This window comes from Lutjanus erythropterus, chromosome 20, assembly GCF_056507025.1.
Source record: "Lutjanus erythropterus isolate fLutEry1 chromosome 20, fLutEry1.hap2, whole genome shotgun sequence".
In the NCBI taxonomy this organism is placed as follows: domain Eukaryota; kingdom Metazoa; phylum Chordata; class Actinopteri; order Lutjaniformes; family Lutjanidae; genus Lutjanus; species Lutjanus erythropterus.
This window is the reverse complement of record NC_139336.1, coordinates 31,761,565-31,781,682: the sequence shown is the minus strand read 5'-3', so window position 1 is coordinate 31,781,682 and position 20,118 is coordinate 31,761,565. Positions and strand designations below refer to the sequence as shown.

At 41.1% G+C, this 20,118-nt stretch overlaps 1 protein-coding gene across 2 annotated transcripts in view; it reads left to right on the top strand.

Moving 5' to 3' along the window:
• The window catches only part of LOC146308730 (aryl hydrocarbon receptor-like), a 28,721-nt gene extending 9,550 nt beyond the window's left edge, over window positions 1-19,171 (top strand). For both annotated transcript variants that reach the window (XM_084745933.1, XM_084745932.1), the window contains 9 exons: window positions 9,514-9,620; window positions 9,703-9,792; window positions 10,816-10,930; window positions 11,186-11,325; window positions 12,402-12,604; window positions 12,712-12,821; window positions 12,919-13,060; window positions 14,305-15,772; window positions 17,200-19,171. In XM_084745933.1, the coding sequence (XP_084602059.1) occupies window positions 9,514-9,620; window positions 9,703-9,792; window positions 10,816-10,930; window positions 11,186-11,325; window positions 12,402-12,604; window positions 12,712-12,821; window positions 12,919-13,060; window positions 14,305-15,772; window positions 17,200-17,295 (2,471 nt within the window). In that variant the 3' untranslated portion in view covers window positions 17,296-19,171. The remainder of the gene's footprint in view (window positions 1-9,513; window positions 9,621-9,702; window positions 9,793-10,815; window positions 10,931-11,185; window positions 11,326-12,401; window positions 12,605-12,711; window positions 12,822-12,918; window positions 13,061-14,304; window positions 15,773-17,199) is intronic.
• Window positions 19,172-20,118: the final 947 nt, after the last annotated feature.

Sequence of the window (20,118 nt, the reverse complement as noted above, 5' to 3'; positions counted from 1 at the left end):
TTGGTGCAAACCCCAACATATATCACATCATCAAGATTTTCATAGTCTTTTCAGTCAGTGCAAATAAAAATTGTAATGCAGAAATCAGTCATTCCCACAGCATAACTGTTAAAAATTAAATGCATCAAATTGTGACCTTAAGTTGAAAAGTCAACTAATAATAGACTCTTTTGCAGTTTGCAAGCAATGAGAAAGCTGCGCGTGCATTTTGGCAACAGAAGTTGTGGACCACAACAGCTTGTCACTGGGCCGCTGCAAACAGGAGCAGTTTTGATGTCGTCCTCAGTCCAGTCAACACATTTAATAGCTTGCAGCCATAGACGCCACCGATTGCTCTGAAACGGTCGTGATCCTGTCAGAATTCTGAACAACTCGAGTTGACCAGTAGAATATGGATTCTGGCGTGTTGTGTGTGCAACAACCAGACATTCTGGTGATTTTGGTGCCGGTAAAACGTTTAATTCAACATCTGCAGCTTGATAACTCATCTGGATGACTGGAGGAAGCAGACACCTCTGTTGCTAAAATGCACGCAGCTTTTCAGTGATGTTTGCTGTAAAAGGGTCTGTACATGAATCTAAAGAAATGTCTGATTTCAATCCTGTTGTCTACATTGTTTTTCACCATTTGTGGTTAAACTGGCGCTCTTTCAAGCCCTCCTCTTCTGCAGTGGTATAAAGGTTTTCAAGTGGAGAATTGACGCCACCCACCCTGTTTATCTCCACGAACCAACAACCAACAATTTAGAATTTCTCCTCTGAAAAAAAATTCATGGCAATACACCAAATAGTTGTCAAGATATTTCACTCTGAATCACAAATGTTAAGCTCGTAGTGGTGCTAAAAGAAAAGTCAGAGGATCGCTGAAGCCATTAGGATTAATCCTCTGGGAACCATATATGTCTTCACAAGATTTCATGGCAATAGTTGTTGAGACATTTCACTTAAAACCAAAAAGGTCGGCCTAATGGTGGTGCAAGAGGAAAAGCCAGGGAGTGATCAAAGTCAGAGGCCTTCGCACTGTGGGGATCAAGATCGTCTGTAGAAGATTTCATGGAAATCCATCCAATTGTTGCGGAGATATTTCAGTCTGGACCAAAGTGGTGGACCAACAGGTCTTCATTACCCCTCTAATGTGGCTTAAAAGCATTTGATGACAAAGTTGATCCCAAATTTTCCAGGATGAAAGCGCTGAAGTTTTCATTGTTTTTAGAGAAAAGACCTCTCGGTGGCCTCCAGAATTTCTTCTAATTCTCCGTCTAATCTTCCCCAGGAGTTTCCTCTGATTGTGGAGGATGTTTGTTCAGGGCCGAATAATGGGGCTGATGTTTAATGCTGTACACAACAACGCCTTAAAAATAACAAAACTTTCATACAGTCCTCACGCAATCTTTGATATATATATTTTTTTTTTTTTTTTTAAGTGATGGCTTAAGTGTGTTTGGATGTTTTGAATCTGTTGTTACTTTAAGAAGAGGGAACAAAACCAGGGACAAGCTGTTGTGTGATGTGCCCTGTTGTTGTACTTGAAGCGTGTAAGATGAAAACAGATCTCCTGTTTGAGTCTGAAACACTCCCCTGTGTGTGCAGTCAGCTCAAATATCAATAAACAAAGAATATCTGACTTTTCTCCAACTAGGTTTGCAACCACAGATAAAGATTTTACTAAAAAATGGAAATACCATTTATATTCAAACAAACTACATTTGTATTCTCACAAAAAATAACGTCTTTTCACACCGATCTCACAAATAAACATGGCTTTAGCTGCTTCCACAAACACAGAAGTCGGTTCAGTTCATGTAAAGTTTGTCCTGATGATGTCCTGATCGCAACATACTGCACAGGCCTGGGTCGTGTAGGGAAAGACTTCCTCTGGGGAGCAACAACGAGGTGATTTTCCAGTTACATCTGGATATTTCCTGTCTACAATGGGAAATACTGACCTGATAGAGGTGCCGCTTGAAAGTCAAGGGTTCACAGCAATCATGAGGAATCATCCCCTGGAGACAGTGAATATAAGGACAATTTTAATTGAATTAAATCTAAAATTTATCAAAATCAAAGGCGGGATCGTCGATTCTCCCACTGTTATTCTTTGCACAACCCATGCCTTGTTGCATGCGTCTGCTTGTCCTTGTGCAAATTTTAACCACATTTCTTTGGAAAATCTGCACAAGAAAAAGCACATTAATGCACATTTTCATCTGCTACTGTTATGCAGATATTAGAAGTTAGATACACAGCATTAAGCTTTGCAGAAGAAGAATTTCACATTTTGCTTTTGCACTGATAGAACAACTTTTCCACCTCAAACAAGTGCATTTTAAGTTGGTTTCTTTTATATGTTTTTTAAATTCCCAGCTGTTCCATCTGTCTGTCTTTATGCACAAATTAAAAATGTTCAAAAATAGCTGGATGGAAACACACCAGAAGAGTAATAATGAGAGTAACAGACTTACAGCAACACAAAATTAAATAAAAGACATAATATAGTCGATGAAGAAGTCTTTAACTATTTAAATCTTTATTAACTGGCCATTTTAAAGTAAAAATAAACGGCTAGAGGGTTCCATCTTCAAAATAGCAACATCTGCGAAAGCAAAACATCACCAGGATCAAACGATTTAAAGAAAATAATCATTGAAGGGTAAAGATAGTAATGTAAAGAGACCTAAATATCTAAAACTGCAACAAAACACAATTTCTGCATATTTGTACTCTAGTTTAAACCCAAACAAACCTGCTACTTTTCAGTCGGGACACACAGAAAAAATAAAGGTAGAATTTGACCTTTTATCTCAGTGATAACACAAAACACACAGCCAAAATCCACAGCGGACCAAGATGTCCTGTTTCCTGAATCAATGCACCGCTTTAAACAGAGTAACTGAGCTCAAACTCCTCTGCAGAAGACAGCTGCAGGGACGGAAAGACGAAACACAAATTGTGGCAGAAGATTTACGACACTGCCAAGTTTAAGTGTAGGTTTGTATATAGATGCATGCAACCAAGAATTATCTCTTTTTTTGTGGCATGAATAGTGCTCTTACGTTGTCTAAATTAAGTTAGAGAAAGTCAGATTCTAGTCTTGATTCTAGGATTTAAGGCAACAAAATCAAACTGTTTCAGATTGTTTTTAAAGATTGTGTGTGTGAATAATGCTGCATTGTTGTTTTGGAGCTTGACGTCAGGCCTGCAGACGCTCCTGCAGAGCTCTGAGCACAGTCAGGGCTTCTGTTGTCTGCAGTAAACACACATGGAAACACAGTCGACACTGAAACTGTATCGCCGTCAACAAACTCTTCAGTGCCTCAGAACTCGAGTGAATCAAACCGTCTTGTTTCCTTCGGCGGACTCGGAGCGAGTCCCAGGTGATGCTGCTGCTGCTGCTGCTGCCATCACCTGGAGTGAAGGTTACCATGGCGAAGCCCTGTTACCGTAGCAACAGAGTTCAGAGCCTGAACTGCTCAGGAAGTCTGACACCGCGGGGAGAGGGGAGGTTGTCTTGTTTGGGCCGAGGTTGCCTGGAGAGCTGGGTGTTCATGTCTGCTTCCTGTGTTTGTCGATAACGAGGGGTGAGCGAGGTCGAGCCGAGGTCAGTGCTGTCATTAACTCGGCCTCCAGCTGCATTTTTCCTGCGAGATAAATCTGCGTCCGCTCTGCTGAGTCACAAACAGGCCAGAGATGCTGCTGAGGCCTGCTTAATTTGGACAAATACTAAATGTGTTAAGGAAGCACAGATGCAGCACAGTTGATACTGATAGTGGTGGGTGGAAATAACAGAGTAAAGTCAGGATGAAATTAATTTTTAAAAAAAAAAAGCATTTTAACCCTTTTAGATCACATCCCCAGACATATTGTGCACCTATTTAAAGGGACAGTTCACCCCAGAATCAAAAATTCATGTTTTTTCTCTGGCCTGTCATGCTGTTAATCCATTTAGATTTTTTTGGTTTGAGCTGCAGAGTTTTGGAGATATTGGCTGTAGAGAAAACAGCATGAAACTGCTCACAACCAGTGTCAGTGAATACTATCATGACACCCTTGTCCATCGCAGAACCAGTCCAGAGTCTTTAGGGGAGGTGGCCTGCAGAATTTGTGTGTTCTGGTTACCGTTCAAGCAGTTATTTTCCATTTAGAAATCCCCAGACGCTGAGTAGGTGACGAGATCTGACATCATCTGGAACTGTGAGACTAGTTAGCTAGCAACAGCATGGTACTCCGGGTTATGACACGCCCACTTATTAACGGTCAAATGAAATTATTTCCGCTGTTATGTCCTGCCTCTCTATTCTGTTTCACTCAGAAATATGTCACGGTATGGAAGCTAAATCCTCTCAAAATGACGTTTCAACTGAAATTTTACACAGAAAACCTAAAGAAAGTCTGTAAAATGGGTTCAACTGAAAAAACAGTGGTATATTATCATATAAATGCTTAAGTTATTTTCCACCGCTGCCTGACTCTGAAGTTTTCCTGAACTCTATGGAATGTTTTATCTTTTTTCATTTTCTTGCCAGCAAATTTACTCTGTTCATTGACTCTCACCGGTCTCATTTTGTTTTCAGAGAAAAAGCCCTAAAAACGCGCTGTACACCGTCGGCCCAAAACCAAACTGTAGACAGACGCAGCTGGAGACTAGCTGGTGAACGAAGTGGAGCATTTAGCAGCTGAAGTGACAGATATTTTCCTCAGGAGTTTGGTGGAGGAGGCCAAAAACTGAGCTAAAAGAGAGAGAATATTGGTCTTACATTCATCAGGTGGAAACAAACACGTCTCTGAATGAATGATAATGTTGCTCAATGTGTAAACTGTAAAAGAAGTAAAGAAGAATTAGATTTTATTTCACATTAACTCCTAAATCAAGCAAAATTGAAAGACTAGTTTCATGAAATCTTGAATTTTTTGAATTTTCAGTGCTTATATTTAGAGTTTTGTAGAGAACACAATGCCAGAAGAAATCTTATTGTTTTAGCTTAGCTGTTAAATCCTTTCTACATTTTCTTTAATCATAGTGATCACAGGTGCCGTATTACAGCCAGAGCTTAGAAAACAGAACAGAACCACAAAAACAAGTATACCACACATACCTCTAACCTATAAACCTCCATTACCAGAGCAGAGTGCCTGCTGTTAACCAACAGCTTAATCTGAACCCAACCCCAAACCAGAGCAAGGTTTGTTTCCTCCGCAGACAGTCTGTTGGTGCAGTCTGACACCTCTGAACACAGGAAGGAGGTTACTGGTGATGGCTGCAAGATAAGCAGAAATGACACTCACACACGCTGCAGACTTTATGCTGTTTCTGCAGAATATCAGAGCTCACAGCCCTGATATGTGGGTAGTTTTATCAGCAGCACGTTTTAAAGTATTAGCAATTTAGACAAATTAATAACCCGTTTATTAAGACATGAATCAGGTTTGTTGTTATTTATTAGCACCTTTCTCACCTCCCCACAGCTAACCAATCACAGAATGTCATACTGTTAGATTTAGAATAATCTGCATATGAAAGCAGAATCTGTAGGCAAGGGACGAGTTTTTGGTTCAAGAAGCGTTTCGGTTTGTTGTGCGAGTAGTGTTGATCAGGTTTGATGGGGTTTTGGTTGCATGATGCACCGATCTTTGTTAGTGTTTGTCAGAACATGGTGGTTTATGGTGGTGACAGTCATCACAATACCCAGCTGTGTTTTGCTACAGGGTTACAGGACGTGTGCCCATCGCGATAAATATTAATGTGTTTACAACTTGTTTCTAGGGCTGCACAATTAATCGCAATATTCTCAAAATGGTAAGATGGCCGAGTGCAGTGTCCAAATCACAAGTTTTTATAAAAGGGAAAATGTGTGAGAAAACAGCATGAAGCACCGTAGCGCGTAGTAGATGCCCCGTCCTAAAGATCTTGTTCTCCAGATGAAAGAAAACATATTGTTTGGCTCAGACTTTTTCAGTAAATATTAAAATTGTAATGCAAAAATCATCGTTCACACTAATCATATCATAATTGTAGTTTCAGTCAGAATATTTGCAGTGAAACTTTTCCACCGTATCATGCAGCCCTGCTTGGTCCATGCTGCAAATCTTTGACAAATAACAACGTAGAACTGTGAAGTTGGATCGACACGTGGATCTGTAATGTTCGTCAGATGTCTCATGATTAAATCCATCGATATCGGCCCTCGATGCCGATCAGATTGGTCCCATCTCGAGTGAAGAGCAAAAGAGGCAGAATTCATCGACTGAAATGTAATCTTGGTACCCATCAGCCATTGTTTGACGATGATTATTTTTTTAAAAGATGTATTAGTATTCATATGCATTTATCTGTTTATAGAGGTTAGCCAAAGACGTCTGATGTCTATTCTTGAATCTCAGGTTGGTAATTGGACTATAACCAATGAAAGGTGCATGAAAGACGAAATCTTGGCGCGGATATCTGTTATCTGGATATCTGCTGGCTGCTCTGGAAGCCCCGAAACATTGGCCAGCAGAAGGTAAATCGACATCAGACAACAGTTTCCAAGATTGGTTTCAGAACGTTTCAGAAAAGATCGAACTTTGCTGACATTATAAAGGTGTTATTGGAGGGTTTTTCAGCAGCTTTTCACCCATCTGACAAGCAGTTCTGATGAAGAACACTCTCAGCTTCAGTCGTCTTCCTCCTTCAGCTGAGTGTGAAGGGTTACAGCTCTCCATCAGCCCCCCCCCTCCAGACCCAGGTCTTTAGGGAGGTGTACTGTACTGACTCTGCGTGTGAACCCTCTTCCTTCAAACCTCCACAGCGCTGAGTGGGGAGAGAGGAGAGGAGAGGAAGAGGAAGGGAGGCAGGAAAGGATGGAAGTGAAGGGAGGAGGAGGAGGAAGGAGGAGGCCAGGTTACAGATTCAGGTGAAAACATTCATGAAGTGGACTTTTCAGTAAAACTGTCCGGTTTGTTTAGTCTTTCGACTAATTTTTATATGTTGCGCGTTGTGTGTAATTTTTCTGTCACGCTGAGTTTAACACTCGGCGACGTGTTGATGTATTACACCAATTAGAGCAGATCCCCTGAGCCGCTTACAGTTCATGTTGTAATAACAAACTCAAGATTCTTTCAGAGTTTGTAGAAAGCTGCTCTTGACCGAGATGACAGGGCAAATTCCTGGGTTTGTGGGGGGGCGAGACGAGAGGCAGATCCAGCGGGTTTGTTTTAAAAAGGGGAGGGTGGGAGCAGGAGGGGGAGGGTGGCGTGCCATAGAGTCATTACTGTAAGGAACGGAAAGGAGGTTTTGCTTAGCTGAGTGAATGCCAGCGATCACAGATTAGATTACACAAGATTTTTGGTGAAGCTTAAAAATCACCTCTTTTTAACACAAAGTTAAAATAGAAATAAAACGGACCTGTTTCAAGCGAGGCTTTCTGTTTTCAGGGTTTCTGCAGATTCAGTATTTCATGCATGTAACTGTGGGACCTGGGTCAAATCTGCATGCCTTTATCTTACACAAATACATGGATACTGTGCAGCTGTGTACACATAACAGCACATGCTCTCACTTGCTCCTCCGGCTGTCCTGCTCATGGAGGCAAAAGCTGCCTGCGTTTTGGCCTGCAGGACGTCACTGATACTTTTATCTGTTCCACAAATAAACCAGTGAAACATTAGCAGGGATTCAGCCGAGACACATGCAGGCAGCGAGTGTTGCAGAAACACACTGGATATCCAACAGTGTTCTGCTTTTGTTTATTTTGGACAGAGTGTTTCTCGCTTCTCGGATCGTGCAGCGATGAGTCTTTAAGCACAGAGTCAAGTTTGGCCAGATAAGAAGACAAAGACAGAAAAAGGTCCAACATTCACTCTCTTTTGGCTCTGTTTTTGGTCTCCACCATCTACAGAGGGAAATATCTGTCTCTTTAGTGGCTAAATGCGTCTTAAATTGTGTCAGTCGGCTGTTCTGTGTGGTGCAGGTGGTGTACAGTGTGTTTTAGAGCTTTTTCAATGAAAACAACTGTAACTGATGCTCGCATACATGGAATTTGCTTTGGTATTTTGGTGCATAATGGTCAAAATAAACATAGTAAGAGAAAATAAGAAGAAAAAAGTACTGCGAGGCAAGAATATTAGAATAGATAAGATGTATAGAAAATGGAAATTTACCATAAAAAATATGTAAATTATGTCTGATAACAGTAGGTCATCTTTTCAAGTATCCAAGGATATTTATTATCATTATAAAACACAGGGTTATATAGCAAAATTACAGTTGTAATTCCTTCATAATACACAAAAATACAACACAGATAATTTATTAAATTCAGAATGAATTAGGGTGAAAATAGAAACCCTTCAAGAAATAATTCTGTCATGCATTTTTGGAATTTCTGCATCAGGTTGAATGTAAATAAGATGATGATGATACTGTAGTTGACATTTTTACATAAAAAGTTCAACACTGTCAATCAACTGTGACTGCATTTGTGCACGAAGCATCATAGACGTAAAACCACGGCGTCCTCCTCCCCTCGTCCATTTTCCTGGCCGTACATTATCCAGAAGCAGCTTTAAGTTCCAGCTGTAGCACGGCTCATATCCGCTCACTTCCTCTCCTCCTCAGGTGATCACCTGCGGCGGTGCATCCAGCTGATCCGGCTGCGTGTTGGAAAGATGCTGACTGTGTTGTCGATCGTCTCAGGGTCTCCTGCTCTTTAATCCAAAACCCACATCTTCGTTTTTTAATGCCTTTCAGTGTATTTCTGTCATAGTTGATGCGTGTTTGGGCAACAAAGCCGATAAATGATGATGATGGAAGGAAAACCAAATCTTGAAGGAGACGCTGCAGCCACAGTGAAAGCCTCATTGCATGGATGAAATATGGTCTCAATTTAAAAAAAATTTAATTCAAGTCTCCTTAGAACAAAATGTATGCAATAAATAACCCGCAAGCCCTGAAAAAAATGTGCAATCAGATCTGAATAATGCCTGAGCCTCACTTCAAAACATTCCCATGTCTGCAAATTAAAGGGTCGGTTCACACAAACTAACAACAAACAAACAAAAACATCACTTTAGCTGTTGTTGTTTTATTTGCACAGATTTTGAGATTCCCACAAAGATTGGGGTTGTTGGCTGATACAACGAAGCTGAATGAAGGAGATGTTACAGTAGTGTGTGAGGCTCACAGCACTGAAAAATGATATTTTAAAGTTTCAGCTGTAACATACTGTATTTTGACCGGCAGTGTTCCTGTAACTCGGGATAAAAACATGTTTTTTTGTTTAGAATTTTGGTTGATCCAACACTGTAATATCTCAAGGCTGGTAATAAGATCAGTTAGGAACACCATGACATGTATTTATCCACTTATTTTGGTTTTCTTTTATGACTTACATATTTTGTCAATGTGTTGTTTATTATGTCTCTGTCCTCAACTTGTACGATGAGTTCACTTTGTTCCGTCTGGCAGCTTAAGGACACTGAAAATCAATCTTTTTCTGTTGTATTTTGACTGATGTGTTTGTTCTTTTGTATTTTGCAGTGGCGTTCAAGAACAAATCAGCTCCTCCCGTCCCCGCAAACGGCAGAAATGGACAGTCGGTGTCTCTGGATGGAGTCAGTTTCTCAGAGGGAGACCTCCTCCTGCAGGTACAGCAACAAAACACACACGCACAGGTGTGTATCTGTTAGTGTGCCTGTGCGTCATTTTGTATTTCTGTTACTTCTGCAGGCTCTAAATGGTTTTGTGTTGGTGGTGACGACTGATGGGACGATCTTCTACACGTCCCCGACCATCCAGGACTTCCTGGGCTTCCATCAGGTAAAACTGTGACACCGAACGCAGCGTAAATATCATTTTTGTACCAGTGATGGAGGAGATGCTGAAGAATGAGGAGCAGCACTGCAGTGTAGAAATACTCTGTTACTAGTAAAAATCTTGCATTCAAAAAATAATTCAAATAAAAATACAGAACCACAGAAAAGGGCATCAAAAATAAAAGAACTCACTCTGCAGAGTGGATCCTGACAGTGTTATATTTTTTATTCATTATTGAAGTGTTGCTACTGATCTTTCAAATATAAGCAGCATTTTTAATATTGTAGCTGTTTCTGCACATTTCACACCCTTAAATTTATTGATGTATACTGTCTGCACTATCTTACACTTTATTTACTTCAGTCTATACTTACTAAGTTTATTGATGTACTTGTTCTCACACAGTATTCATATTAGTGTTGTTATTGTCTGTTCTTTATTCTTTTTTATTGTACTGCACTGTATTTTTTTCCTTATTCACTATCGTTACTTTCCTTTCCTGTCATATCTCTGCTGCTGTGAGACTGAAATTTCCCCACGAGGATAAATAAAGAGCTTCCTACCTTCGTACCTGAGAATAGGTCAAAAAATAGAAACACTTGTCAGTATAATGCAACACAAGTCTGAGCATTATAACCCTCATAAAGAGAGGATTTTTGCAGGATTTTTTTGTATTAAAGACTAGTCCGCACCGAGAACAGTAACTATATAAATAACTAAAAAATTAATAACTACAAATATATTAATTTTTATATCATTTTATTGACAGTGGTGAAGAATGTCGTTGGATCACTTTCAGAGCGGTTTGTTAAAGGATAGACGAGACGTCTAATCAGCCACAGTGATTGAAAACACCTGTGTGTGTGTGTCTTTGACTGCCAAACTAAAGCTGTCGGATAAATGTGGCGGAGTAAAAAGTACAATACTTCCCTCTTAAATAGTGTAAAGTAGCGTAAAATGTATTCTATTTAAGTGCAGAACTTTACTGGAGTGAATGTAAACTCTTTGCTTCCTGTCTGTCCTCAGTCGGATGTCGTCCACCAGAGCGTTTATGATCTCGTTCACATGGACGACAGAGAGATGTTCAGATGTCAGCTCCACTTCGCCCTCAACCCCAGCGAGGACTCAGATGTGAGAGCAGGTCTGAATAAACTTCTCAACATCTACCTGTCACAAATACAATGTTTGTTTCATTCAGGTATGATCAATAGATTCGTGGTTCCTTAAAACAAGGTAATATCTTTCAGGTGAGGAACTGAAATAATATAAAACTGACATCACTGTCCATGTGTTTACCTCAGTTATACAGTAAAGATCACTTAAAGTCACTTTTATGCACTTTAATGGGTCAGTTAGAGAAAACAAAACATTTGACGTTAATGTTGTTTCCGTGCAGATGGACAGTCCGTCAGTAAAGCTCCGAGCAGCTCTGTCAGCTTGATGCCTCAGTACATCCCTCCAGAGAACTCGTCTTTCCTCGAAAGAAGCTTCTGCTGTCGCCTTCGCTGCCTCCTGGACAACACGTCTGGATTCCTGGTACATAAAGAAATAGTTTGTTAAACTGAGAGTGTGATGCTGTGGCACAGCTGTGCTTTGAGCTAAATGCTAATCTGTTTTTATGAACATTTTGAGTTTCTGCTTAAAACTTTGAGTGGAAAAACGAAAAAGGTCAGAATATTGCAGAAAGGTTCTTATGCTTGTCTGAACTGGGAAAGTTGGTGTATCAATAAAAAGAAAAAATAATAAATTATGATGTATGCATCATCTGAAGAGCTTAAAATTGATTCATCTTAGAAACCTCAAACATATCCTACACTGTCGCTGTTTTCAGCGTGGCCTATTTTGAGTAAATGAGGAAGAGACACAGGAGAGGGAGGAGGGAGCGCTTGTTTTGTGTGATCAAGGCAGCAGGCGTCCAGCGAGGGCGGTGCAGAGGCAGGAGGAGAAAGAAAACGGAGGAAAGTTACAGCAGCAGCTCACTGATGCCAAAAAAGAAACATATGTGCGTCGTAATGAGACGTATTGATAAGCCAGTGCTGCATCGATTTGTTTCCGATTCATGTTCAGCTTTTTACCGATACAGGCCGTCTGAACCGATGCACTCCTGTCTTACACATTAAAATCTTGATGCATCAGATCCATGAGTGAATCGTTACACCCCTAATAAATCAGCATTTTCTTCTGCTGATTCTCTGAAAATTCAGTTAAAATTTGCACCACATTCTACCTGTTAAACAGGTGTAACGTTTACTAAGTTAGACAAATTAAAGTTTGACCTTGTGATGGCGCTTTATGAAAAGAAGGAGGATCTCCAAAGTTATTATGAAAACATCTGTAAACGATTATGGTGGGGTTTCTTTTGCAGGAATCTGTACTAAATGAAGATGAAGTTTTTTGACACATTTTGCCTTTAACAAAAATTTTACCTGCGATATGAAAATCGCAAAAACCTGTACTGCAATTTTGATAAAATTAACTGTGTGGCCCTAATCTGTACAAAGTTTTTGTGCAAATGAATCCAGTAGTGGTGGAGATATTTCAGTCTGAACCAAAGTTTTGGACCGATCTATAAAACCACACTGCTAAATATACCTTCGTCTCCTTCCTTTCAGGCTCTGAACTTCAACGGGCGTCTGAAGTACCTGCATTTGCATGGAAAGACAGGGGCTGATGGGACAGCGGCTCCTCCTCAGCTGGCTCTGTTCGCCATCGCCACACCTGTGCAGCCTCCGTCAGTCATGGAGATCCGGACCAAGACCCTCATCTTCCAGACCAAACACAGGTTGGACTTCGCTCCTGTGGGCATTGACACCAGGTCGGTAAATATAGGTCTAATAAATATATTTTTCACATCAGGTTGGTGACGAGTTGCCAGTCAGCGCTTCTATAACGGTCTGTTCTTCTTTTTGTGTTTCTCTTCAGAGGGAAACTGGTTTTAGGATATTCAGAGATCGAGTTGGTCACACCAGGTTCTGGATATCAGTTCATCCACGCAGCTGACATGATGTACTGCGCCGACAACCACCTCAAGAGTGAGATCTCCTATAAGACACAAGCAGCGTTGCACACTTTATCTTCATAAACTTTTCAGTCTGACGTCAGTTCTGTGTCCCCCTGCTCTGTCCTCAGTGATGAAGACCGGAGACAGCGGCTTCACCTTCTTCAGGCTGCTGACCAAAACAAGACAGTGGCTGTGGGTCCAGGCCACCGCCAGGATCGTCTTCAAAGGAGAGAAACCCGACTTCATCATCGCTCGTCAGAAAGCCCTCACGTAAGAATCAGCTTCTTATTGTTCGAGGGCGCATTTTCTCTGAACACTGACCTCTCACAGGTAGCGTCTTTCGTCATGTTCATACTGCACATTAAAATATATTTTCCACGTTTTCGTCCAGTGTAAGTGATGGGGGTCAAAATCCAGACCGTAGTTTGTGTTCAGAAGTCTATCTGAAGCTCTAATCTTTTCAGCAGTCGAGTGAATTTCTTCTAAAATGAGTCTCTTTAGTACAAAATTCAATGAGTAAATTTGCAAAAACAGATGAACACCAATTCTAAAACAAATAAACCAAAACCAGTTTTATTGATTTCCCCTGCTGCTTAATAAAGAGACCTGATTTGTGGCAATAACAAATAAAAAGCCAGAAACTGTTTGATTGATATTCCCTTGAGTGCAACAAAAATATGATTTAGGAAAATAAATTAAAGTGGAGATTCATTCCCTCTTTTTATTTCTATCCTTATTCCTTCTACAAAGAGGGAATTTTATATTAAAAAGACTAACTTTGGAACATATCTCCTTGACTGAATCCTTGTTCTGTATTAGCTTCAGATAAACTTTGCTCTTGTGTGAACCTCCAGCTACAAAAATCCATATGAGAGAGAAGCTGTCAGTCAGAAGTGGGTGATTTTTAAACTTATTGCTCCAGGCTTTATTTTCTAGACTCTGTTCCCCTACCTTAGTGGTGGAGGTTGTTGGTGCTGCATGCAGCCTGAAGGTCAGGCCTCCTGCAGACACTACTCAGGGCTGAAAAAAGCATAATAAAAATTTACATTATTATGGAAAGCAGGAGAGATTGCATGCAAAAGCAGGAAATCACTTCTTTTTTTTTTTTCTTTTTTGTTAAAGAACCTCAGATCTGCCCTCTTCTGAACGTGACGCCTATGTGCAGTTCTGGAGAAAGACAGTTGATTGTTGAGTCTCGTTCCCAGGTCGCCAAAGAGCGACATTTTGGGTTGGAAGCTCAATCCGATCCACCTGCGTTAGAGTCTCATCCTGGCTCTGATTGCTTGTTTTTATTCAGGCGGTGTGGATTCTTGTGAATGTCATCAGGAGCACGACGAGGAGCCAAACCTGATTTTTTCACTTATCTGTTTGATGCACTACTGTCAGGATAAAGCGACAGTTTCAGCAAATATAACAAAAAGTTACAGACTAAATTTTGAGGCATTTAAAAGTACAGAATTAGAATTTTTGGTGTTAATATGAACCTTTTAATGTTGGTTTTTAATTTTCTTTAGAAATGAGGAAGGTGAGGAGCACTTGCACCAGAGGAGACAGCAGCTGCCCTTCAACCTCGCCACCGGTGAAGGCGTCCTGTACGACACGTCTCTGGACTTCTCCTTGCCTGGTCCTCCCGGCTCTGCTGCACCGGGAGCCCTCGAGGTGCCCTCGACAGATAAACCTCTGGACCCCGCCTCCATACTGGGATCCCTTCGCCGGCAGGACCACTCTGTCTACGCCCAGCCGCAGAAACCCAGTCCACCGCTCCCAGTCTTCCCCCAGATGGACGACATCGACTTGGAGCAGCCCCTTGAACAAGCGTTCCTGGACAGCCGAGCTCTGCTGAGCGTGCCAGGTCAGGTCCAGACCTTGCAGAGGAGGTCTGTGACAGAGAACCTCACGTCGGATGCCATGATTGACTCCTTGGAGCAGATTTTGGGAGATATCGGCGATGGAGGGATTGAGGGTCTTGAGATTGAGGAGACGGAGCTGAGGGACTGGGCGAACACCCTCGTCAGGATGAATAACGAGAGGGAGGACGCATCAGGGGAGCTGAATCGAATTCTAGCCAATGACGTGTTCTCGTACGTGGAGGAGGCTCTGAGGAGGGAGACCGGCGGGTTTGTGCAGGGTGCAGATCAGACTGAGGCTCACGTTGCCGGGGCGATTAAGAGTTTATCTGTTCAAGGACAGCGGCCAGGGTCTGTGTTTCCAAACACTGAGCAGCCAATGACATCTGGATTTGCAGAGCAGGCTCTGTTTGGACATGTTGTCGGTGGTGTTGGTGGGTCGACTGGACTAAACGGTGCTTCACAGTGTCGTAACACTCAGCAGGGACACACCTCACGACTGTGGCCTCCAAACAGCAGCAGTCACAACTGTGGCAACCGGATGATTTCAACACAATCCTGCAGCGCTGCTCATTCACAGCAGCACTGGCTTCCACCTGTCCAAAACAACGTCCACAGCAGCCATCAGTCCAGCTTTGATTTGACGGACCCAAGTGTTCAATATACGTTAAACCACACTGACTCACAGCAGACTTACACAGGCCCTTCAGTGTGGCAACAACAGCAGCAGCAGCAGCTGCCGCAGAGTTTTAACCATCACACACTGACACATTCCTCACACACACCAGCTCCGTCATTCCAGCCACAAACGCAGCGATTATCCGGCAGCTGCATGTATGAAAAAAGAGAAGGTCACATACCGAACGCTGCTACTGTTCCTGCCAGACAGAACGGAGGGCCCGTGTGCTCCAGAGGGCCCACACACACTGCAGGGACGACCACAAACGCTCCGTTCTCTCTGTCGCACCCGAGTGTGGCAGCCGGCGTCTTCAACCAGGGGATGATGCAGGCGACCAGTACAGATGTGGGCAACATCAGTTTGGTTCATCTGAGTGGAGACGGCTGTCGATCGGAGTTTCCTCCAGAAAATGGATCATTGCAGTCGTCGTACTTCTGTTGGAACGGTGACGCTCAGGTGAATCATTGGAATGAATCACTTAAGTCAAAATATGTTAATTACAAAAAAACCTGGCTGTGATTTCAGGAGTACTGGTGCGAATACTTTGTCCAGATGGTTATAATTTGTCCTGGAAAACACATTATATTGGCCTCAGGCTATAATTTCTCTGTTTTAATGAGCCTCTCCTCCATCTCAGCTGTCCTGCAAACATGAAGAGTTGTGATGTGAGAGGAGCTGTTTCAATTACAGTTAGTGCATGAACAGGCATTCCTATTGCGCGTTAGCATGGAGCTAACGGACAAAGCACTAGTTCATTATAGAAAGGAAAAAAAATCAATTAAGCAATCCATTAAGTAAAATAAGATAAGATATATAGAGAATAAAGAATTCACTTGTAGAGAATTAGATGAGAAGATTTCATATTTGTCCATGTAAATTTAAAGCCACAGACAGTTTAGCTGAGAGACTACAATTTCCTGGAACTTTAAGTTTCAGGAACTTTTTTTTAAGGAAATGAAATTTTTCTTCAGCCTGCTGGGTTCTGTGTTTCCACTGCGGTCTAAACATCTGCGTAGATTAGGCAAATTAGTGCACTGACATGAAAAAGCAAAGGCTGTTTTTTTTTTTTTTTTGCAACTATACAGTAACACGTGTAGTGATGGACAGGCATCATTATTACTGCAACAGTAACACATGGAGGAGATGGAAGCCGTGCTGCTGTTGATTGTGATTTACTGCTTTGCAGGAGTCATTGAGTCAGGGCTGCAAAAAATATCCGTAATGCTCAACTTTATGTTTGTACAGAGGCTGCAGCAGCTGTGGGTTCGACTCCAGCATGCTGCACATCACACTTGTCCCCTCTCCTGTTATAACTTCAGCTGTCCTACTTTTAAAATATTTTATAACAAAGGCTGAAATAAAATGCTGCTAGTAATGAACTAGTCAGAAATGTGCAAGCCTCACCCCCAGAGTTCCTGTACTTTTGGTAAGTTCTACCCCTGAGCAGGTAACTCTTCGGAGGGTAAAATAATGGTCCCAGAACTTAATTTAGACCCTGGTCCCTGCGATGGAAACGCGCTGAATTCCTCCCAAAGGATGCTAGTCCCTGAGGAAAGTTCTTCCTCAGTGGAAACATGGCTTTTGCCAGGTAGCTTAGTTTAGTATGAAGACTGGAAACGGTGGAAAAACTAGCTAGCTAGTCTAGTGTTTGTTTTAATCTGAAGCTGAAGTTTTGGTTTAATGGGAAGTTATGTTGCTGGAGTATTTCTTGTATGTTTTGTATTTTGGTCTGAATACTTTCTCTCCGCCACTGGACAGCTCCAGTGAGTCAGCCAGCACTTCAGAGGGATCCCAATTTAATTACAATTAATTTAATTTAAATGGGACCTGATCTACAATCTGATCCAGATGTAGGTTTTAATTTCTGCTCTTTTCTACCACAGATCCCCAGAGTTCCCCTGAACGGTGTTGTTGACCCGTTCACCTTCCCGGCCCTTCCTACTGGGAGCATCAACCTTTCCCAGAACAGCGGCCCATAGCCGCCTGTGCGCCGCAATCAGAGACTCTGATTGGATCGACAGATAAGCACGAGTGCGATGAAAGCACCTCTGAGATTATTCCTGCAGACAAACGAAGACAGGATGAGGAGTTTCCCTCCCAGGATGCTCAGGATGTTTTATAGATGTTGTGTCTGCTGTGGATCACCAAGAAATATGAACCTCCTCATTTCAAATTAAAAGACTTTGCTGCATTACAGTCGTAGCTCTTCAAATATTTATCAACAATTTTATCCAGTAATTAGCTTTTTATACGTATTCTTACTTCAAGTAACTAGCGATGTTGTGAAGTTTCCTGTCAGCTGAATGGAAGCTGGAACCAACAGGATTTATTGCAGGTGGGCTTTACTTTAGAGACCAGAAGAAATCTTATTCCTCACATAAAGAATGAGGAATAAAAGAATCTTGAACTCTTCATATGGAGGACCGTTTCACACCAGTTCAACTTTTCCTACTTTGCAGTACAATGTGAATCTGTGAACCTTTCTGCGCATCTGCTTCTTTGCAACGTCCAGTTCATACGCAGTTTATGTCAATGTGCATCTTTGAGCAGCATTCAGATGACAGGTAGGGCTTTGAAGGTGCAATACGTAAGAGTTTTTGTTAAAAACGTTCAAAATTAGCTACAATTCTCAGCAGAATGTGAAGAAATAACAGTTCTGATGTTCTGTCAGAGACGTCCATGTTTTGTGCTGCAGAGATATCTCCTCACGTTAGCGTGCTAACAGCTAGCTTTGGCTCATCCTGACTACCACTTTGGACCTTGAAAGGCAATAGTGAGTCACTGTAGTGTCCAGTCTGCCCTCAGTAAACTCACTAAACACTCCCTGGTGCTCTCAGCTGACTGAGCTAACAAGCTAAGGGCAGCTACAGTTAGCAGTTAATGTGTGGAGTTTGCATAGCTGCCAAAACCTTTTTTTTCCCCAGGTTTCTCACATATTTCATGGCCAGCTCCTTACGGCCTCCCATTTCATTGTTTCTCACAGGAAACTTGCACGGCTCTTAACCCTTATTATGAATAATCATCATAATCGGAGCCATAAATTTTGTGTGTTTTTCGTCACAGGCTGCAAAAGCATTCGTTTCACCGTCAGTTTAATATTTTTCCCATATTTTCTCGATTAATAGATTTTTTTTTTGATCCATAAAATGTCAGAAAATTGTGAAAAATATCAATTAGTGTTTCCCAAAGCTGAAGATGACATCAAGATATTCGATTTACTGTCATAAAGGACTAAAGAAACTAAAGAACTAACTAAAGATTTATTGATCATCAAATCTGGCCGACCCCTATTGTAGCAATAACTGTAATGTATCTCACCTTGTATGTGGTCACATGTGGTTTGTACTATGATGTGTTTAAAGGATAAAAAGAAAGTTGGAAAAGAGACGAGCCTGATAACTGCACATCTCCTTCGTAAACAAACAGAATACGGAGTTATAACTGACCGGTCTGGTGTGTGTTCAGGTCTGTACGGTTATACTGCAGCAGCCTGGTGTTGTTTTCAGGTGATTTGATGAAGGCGAACACAGTGAACGGCGTGTGAAACAGCACTGCGTGGGAGTATGAATTCAACAGGCGGCCAGTTACATATTGCACCTTTAAATCAGATCACAGAGCTCATTATATTATCCATTTCTTACACGTAGCTTTAAAGGTAAACAGATATATTTTCTCATTAATGTAAAGTGAAAGCAGCTTTTTATTATCAGTGAACCAAAGGCAGTTTGTTTTTTTAATATTAGCTTTAAAGGAAAGGTTCAGGTCCGTCTTCGAACAATATTCACATACACACGAATATTTAAACAGCTTTTTCTAGCCGTCTTTCTTCCTCCTCTTCATACTGGACATGCTTCCAATCTATCTATCAATCCTCGTTCTGTGTTAAAATACAGTCAGAAGCTTTTACGAAGTTTATATGAGGCTTCGTCATTCTGAGTCAGACGAACAAAAAAGTCTTTTTAGTGCAAAAATCTGTTTTTTAGCTTCTGTTTTGTCACTGCAGCTCAAGAGGGAAACAAAGTGGGAATTTTCTGCTTTAAAGAATTTAACTCTGGAAAATATGTTTGTTTTTTTTAAGAGCTAAATTTCCTCTCTGGTGTCTGTTAGTATCCTTCTAACACGGCTCAGCAAGGAAAAGGAAGACTTTGGAAGATATTCACTTGAATTTATTTTTTTTAACTCAGACGCCCCACAACCCCACAAGATGCCAAACCCTGGGGGAATCCTCCACAGTAAACATCTTTTTAAAGTCTTTATAATACAAAATTCCCTTATTGTTTTTTCCCTGGACAGTGTTTCTCTCCTGAGCTGCAAAAACAAAGACAAATTGTTGTGCAAAAAAAAAAAAAAAAAAAAAAAAACTTGAGAGAAAGATTTGATTTGTCTAACTCAGCCTCATTTTTACTTGTGTGGATTTTGTTTCCTGAACATTTAATGTCCAGTATGAAGAGAGTTTTTTTTTTCTTAAAATATGTTGTTTGAATTGTATTCAGCTGTGAAACTATAAAGAATGAAATGTAGAAACTAATCTTTTCCCAACACTAACGCACCTTTGTTGGAAAGAAATGTGACTTTCAGAGTCACGGTTTTATTTAGACTTGCCAATTTTCTGGCAGTTTAAAAAGAATATAGTTTTATTCTGTACTGAATAAACGTTTTAGATGTGAAACAAACACAGCGCAGTATTAAAATACTGTAAAATCTATTTGTGTTAGCAAAACAAAAGGTAAAAATACAGTAAAACTTTGCTTTCCACACACACATTTAGCATTTATCAGCAGTATATAAACACTGAATAAGTG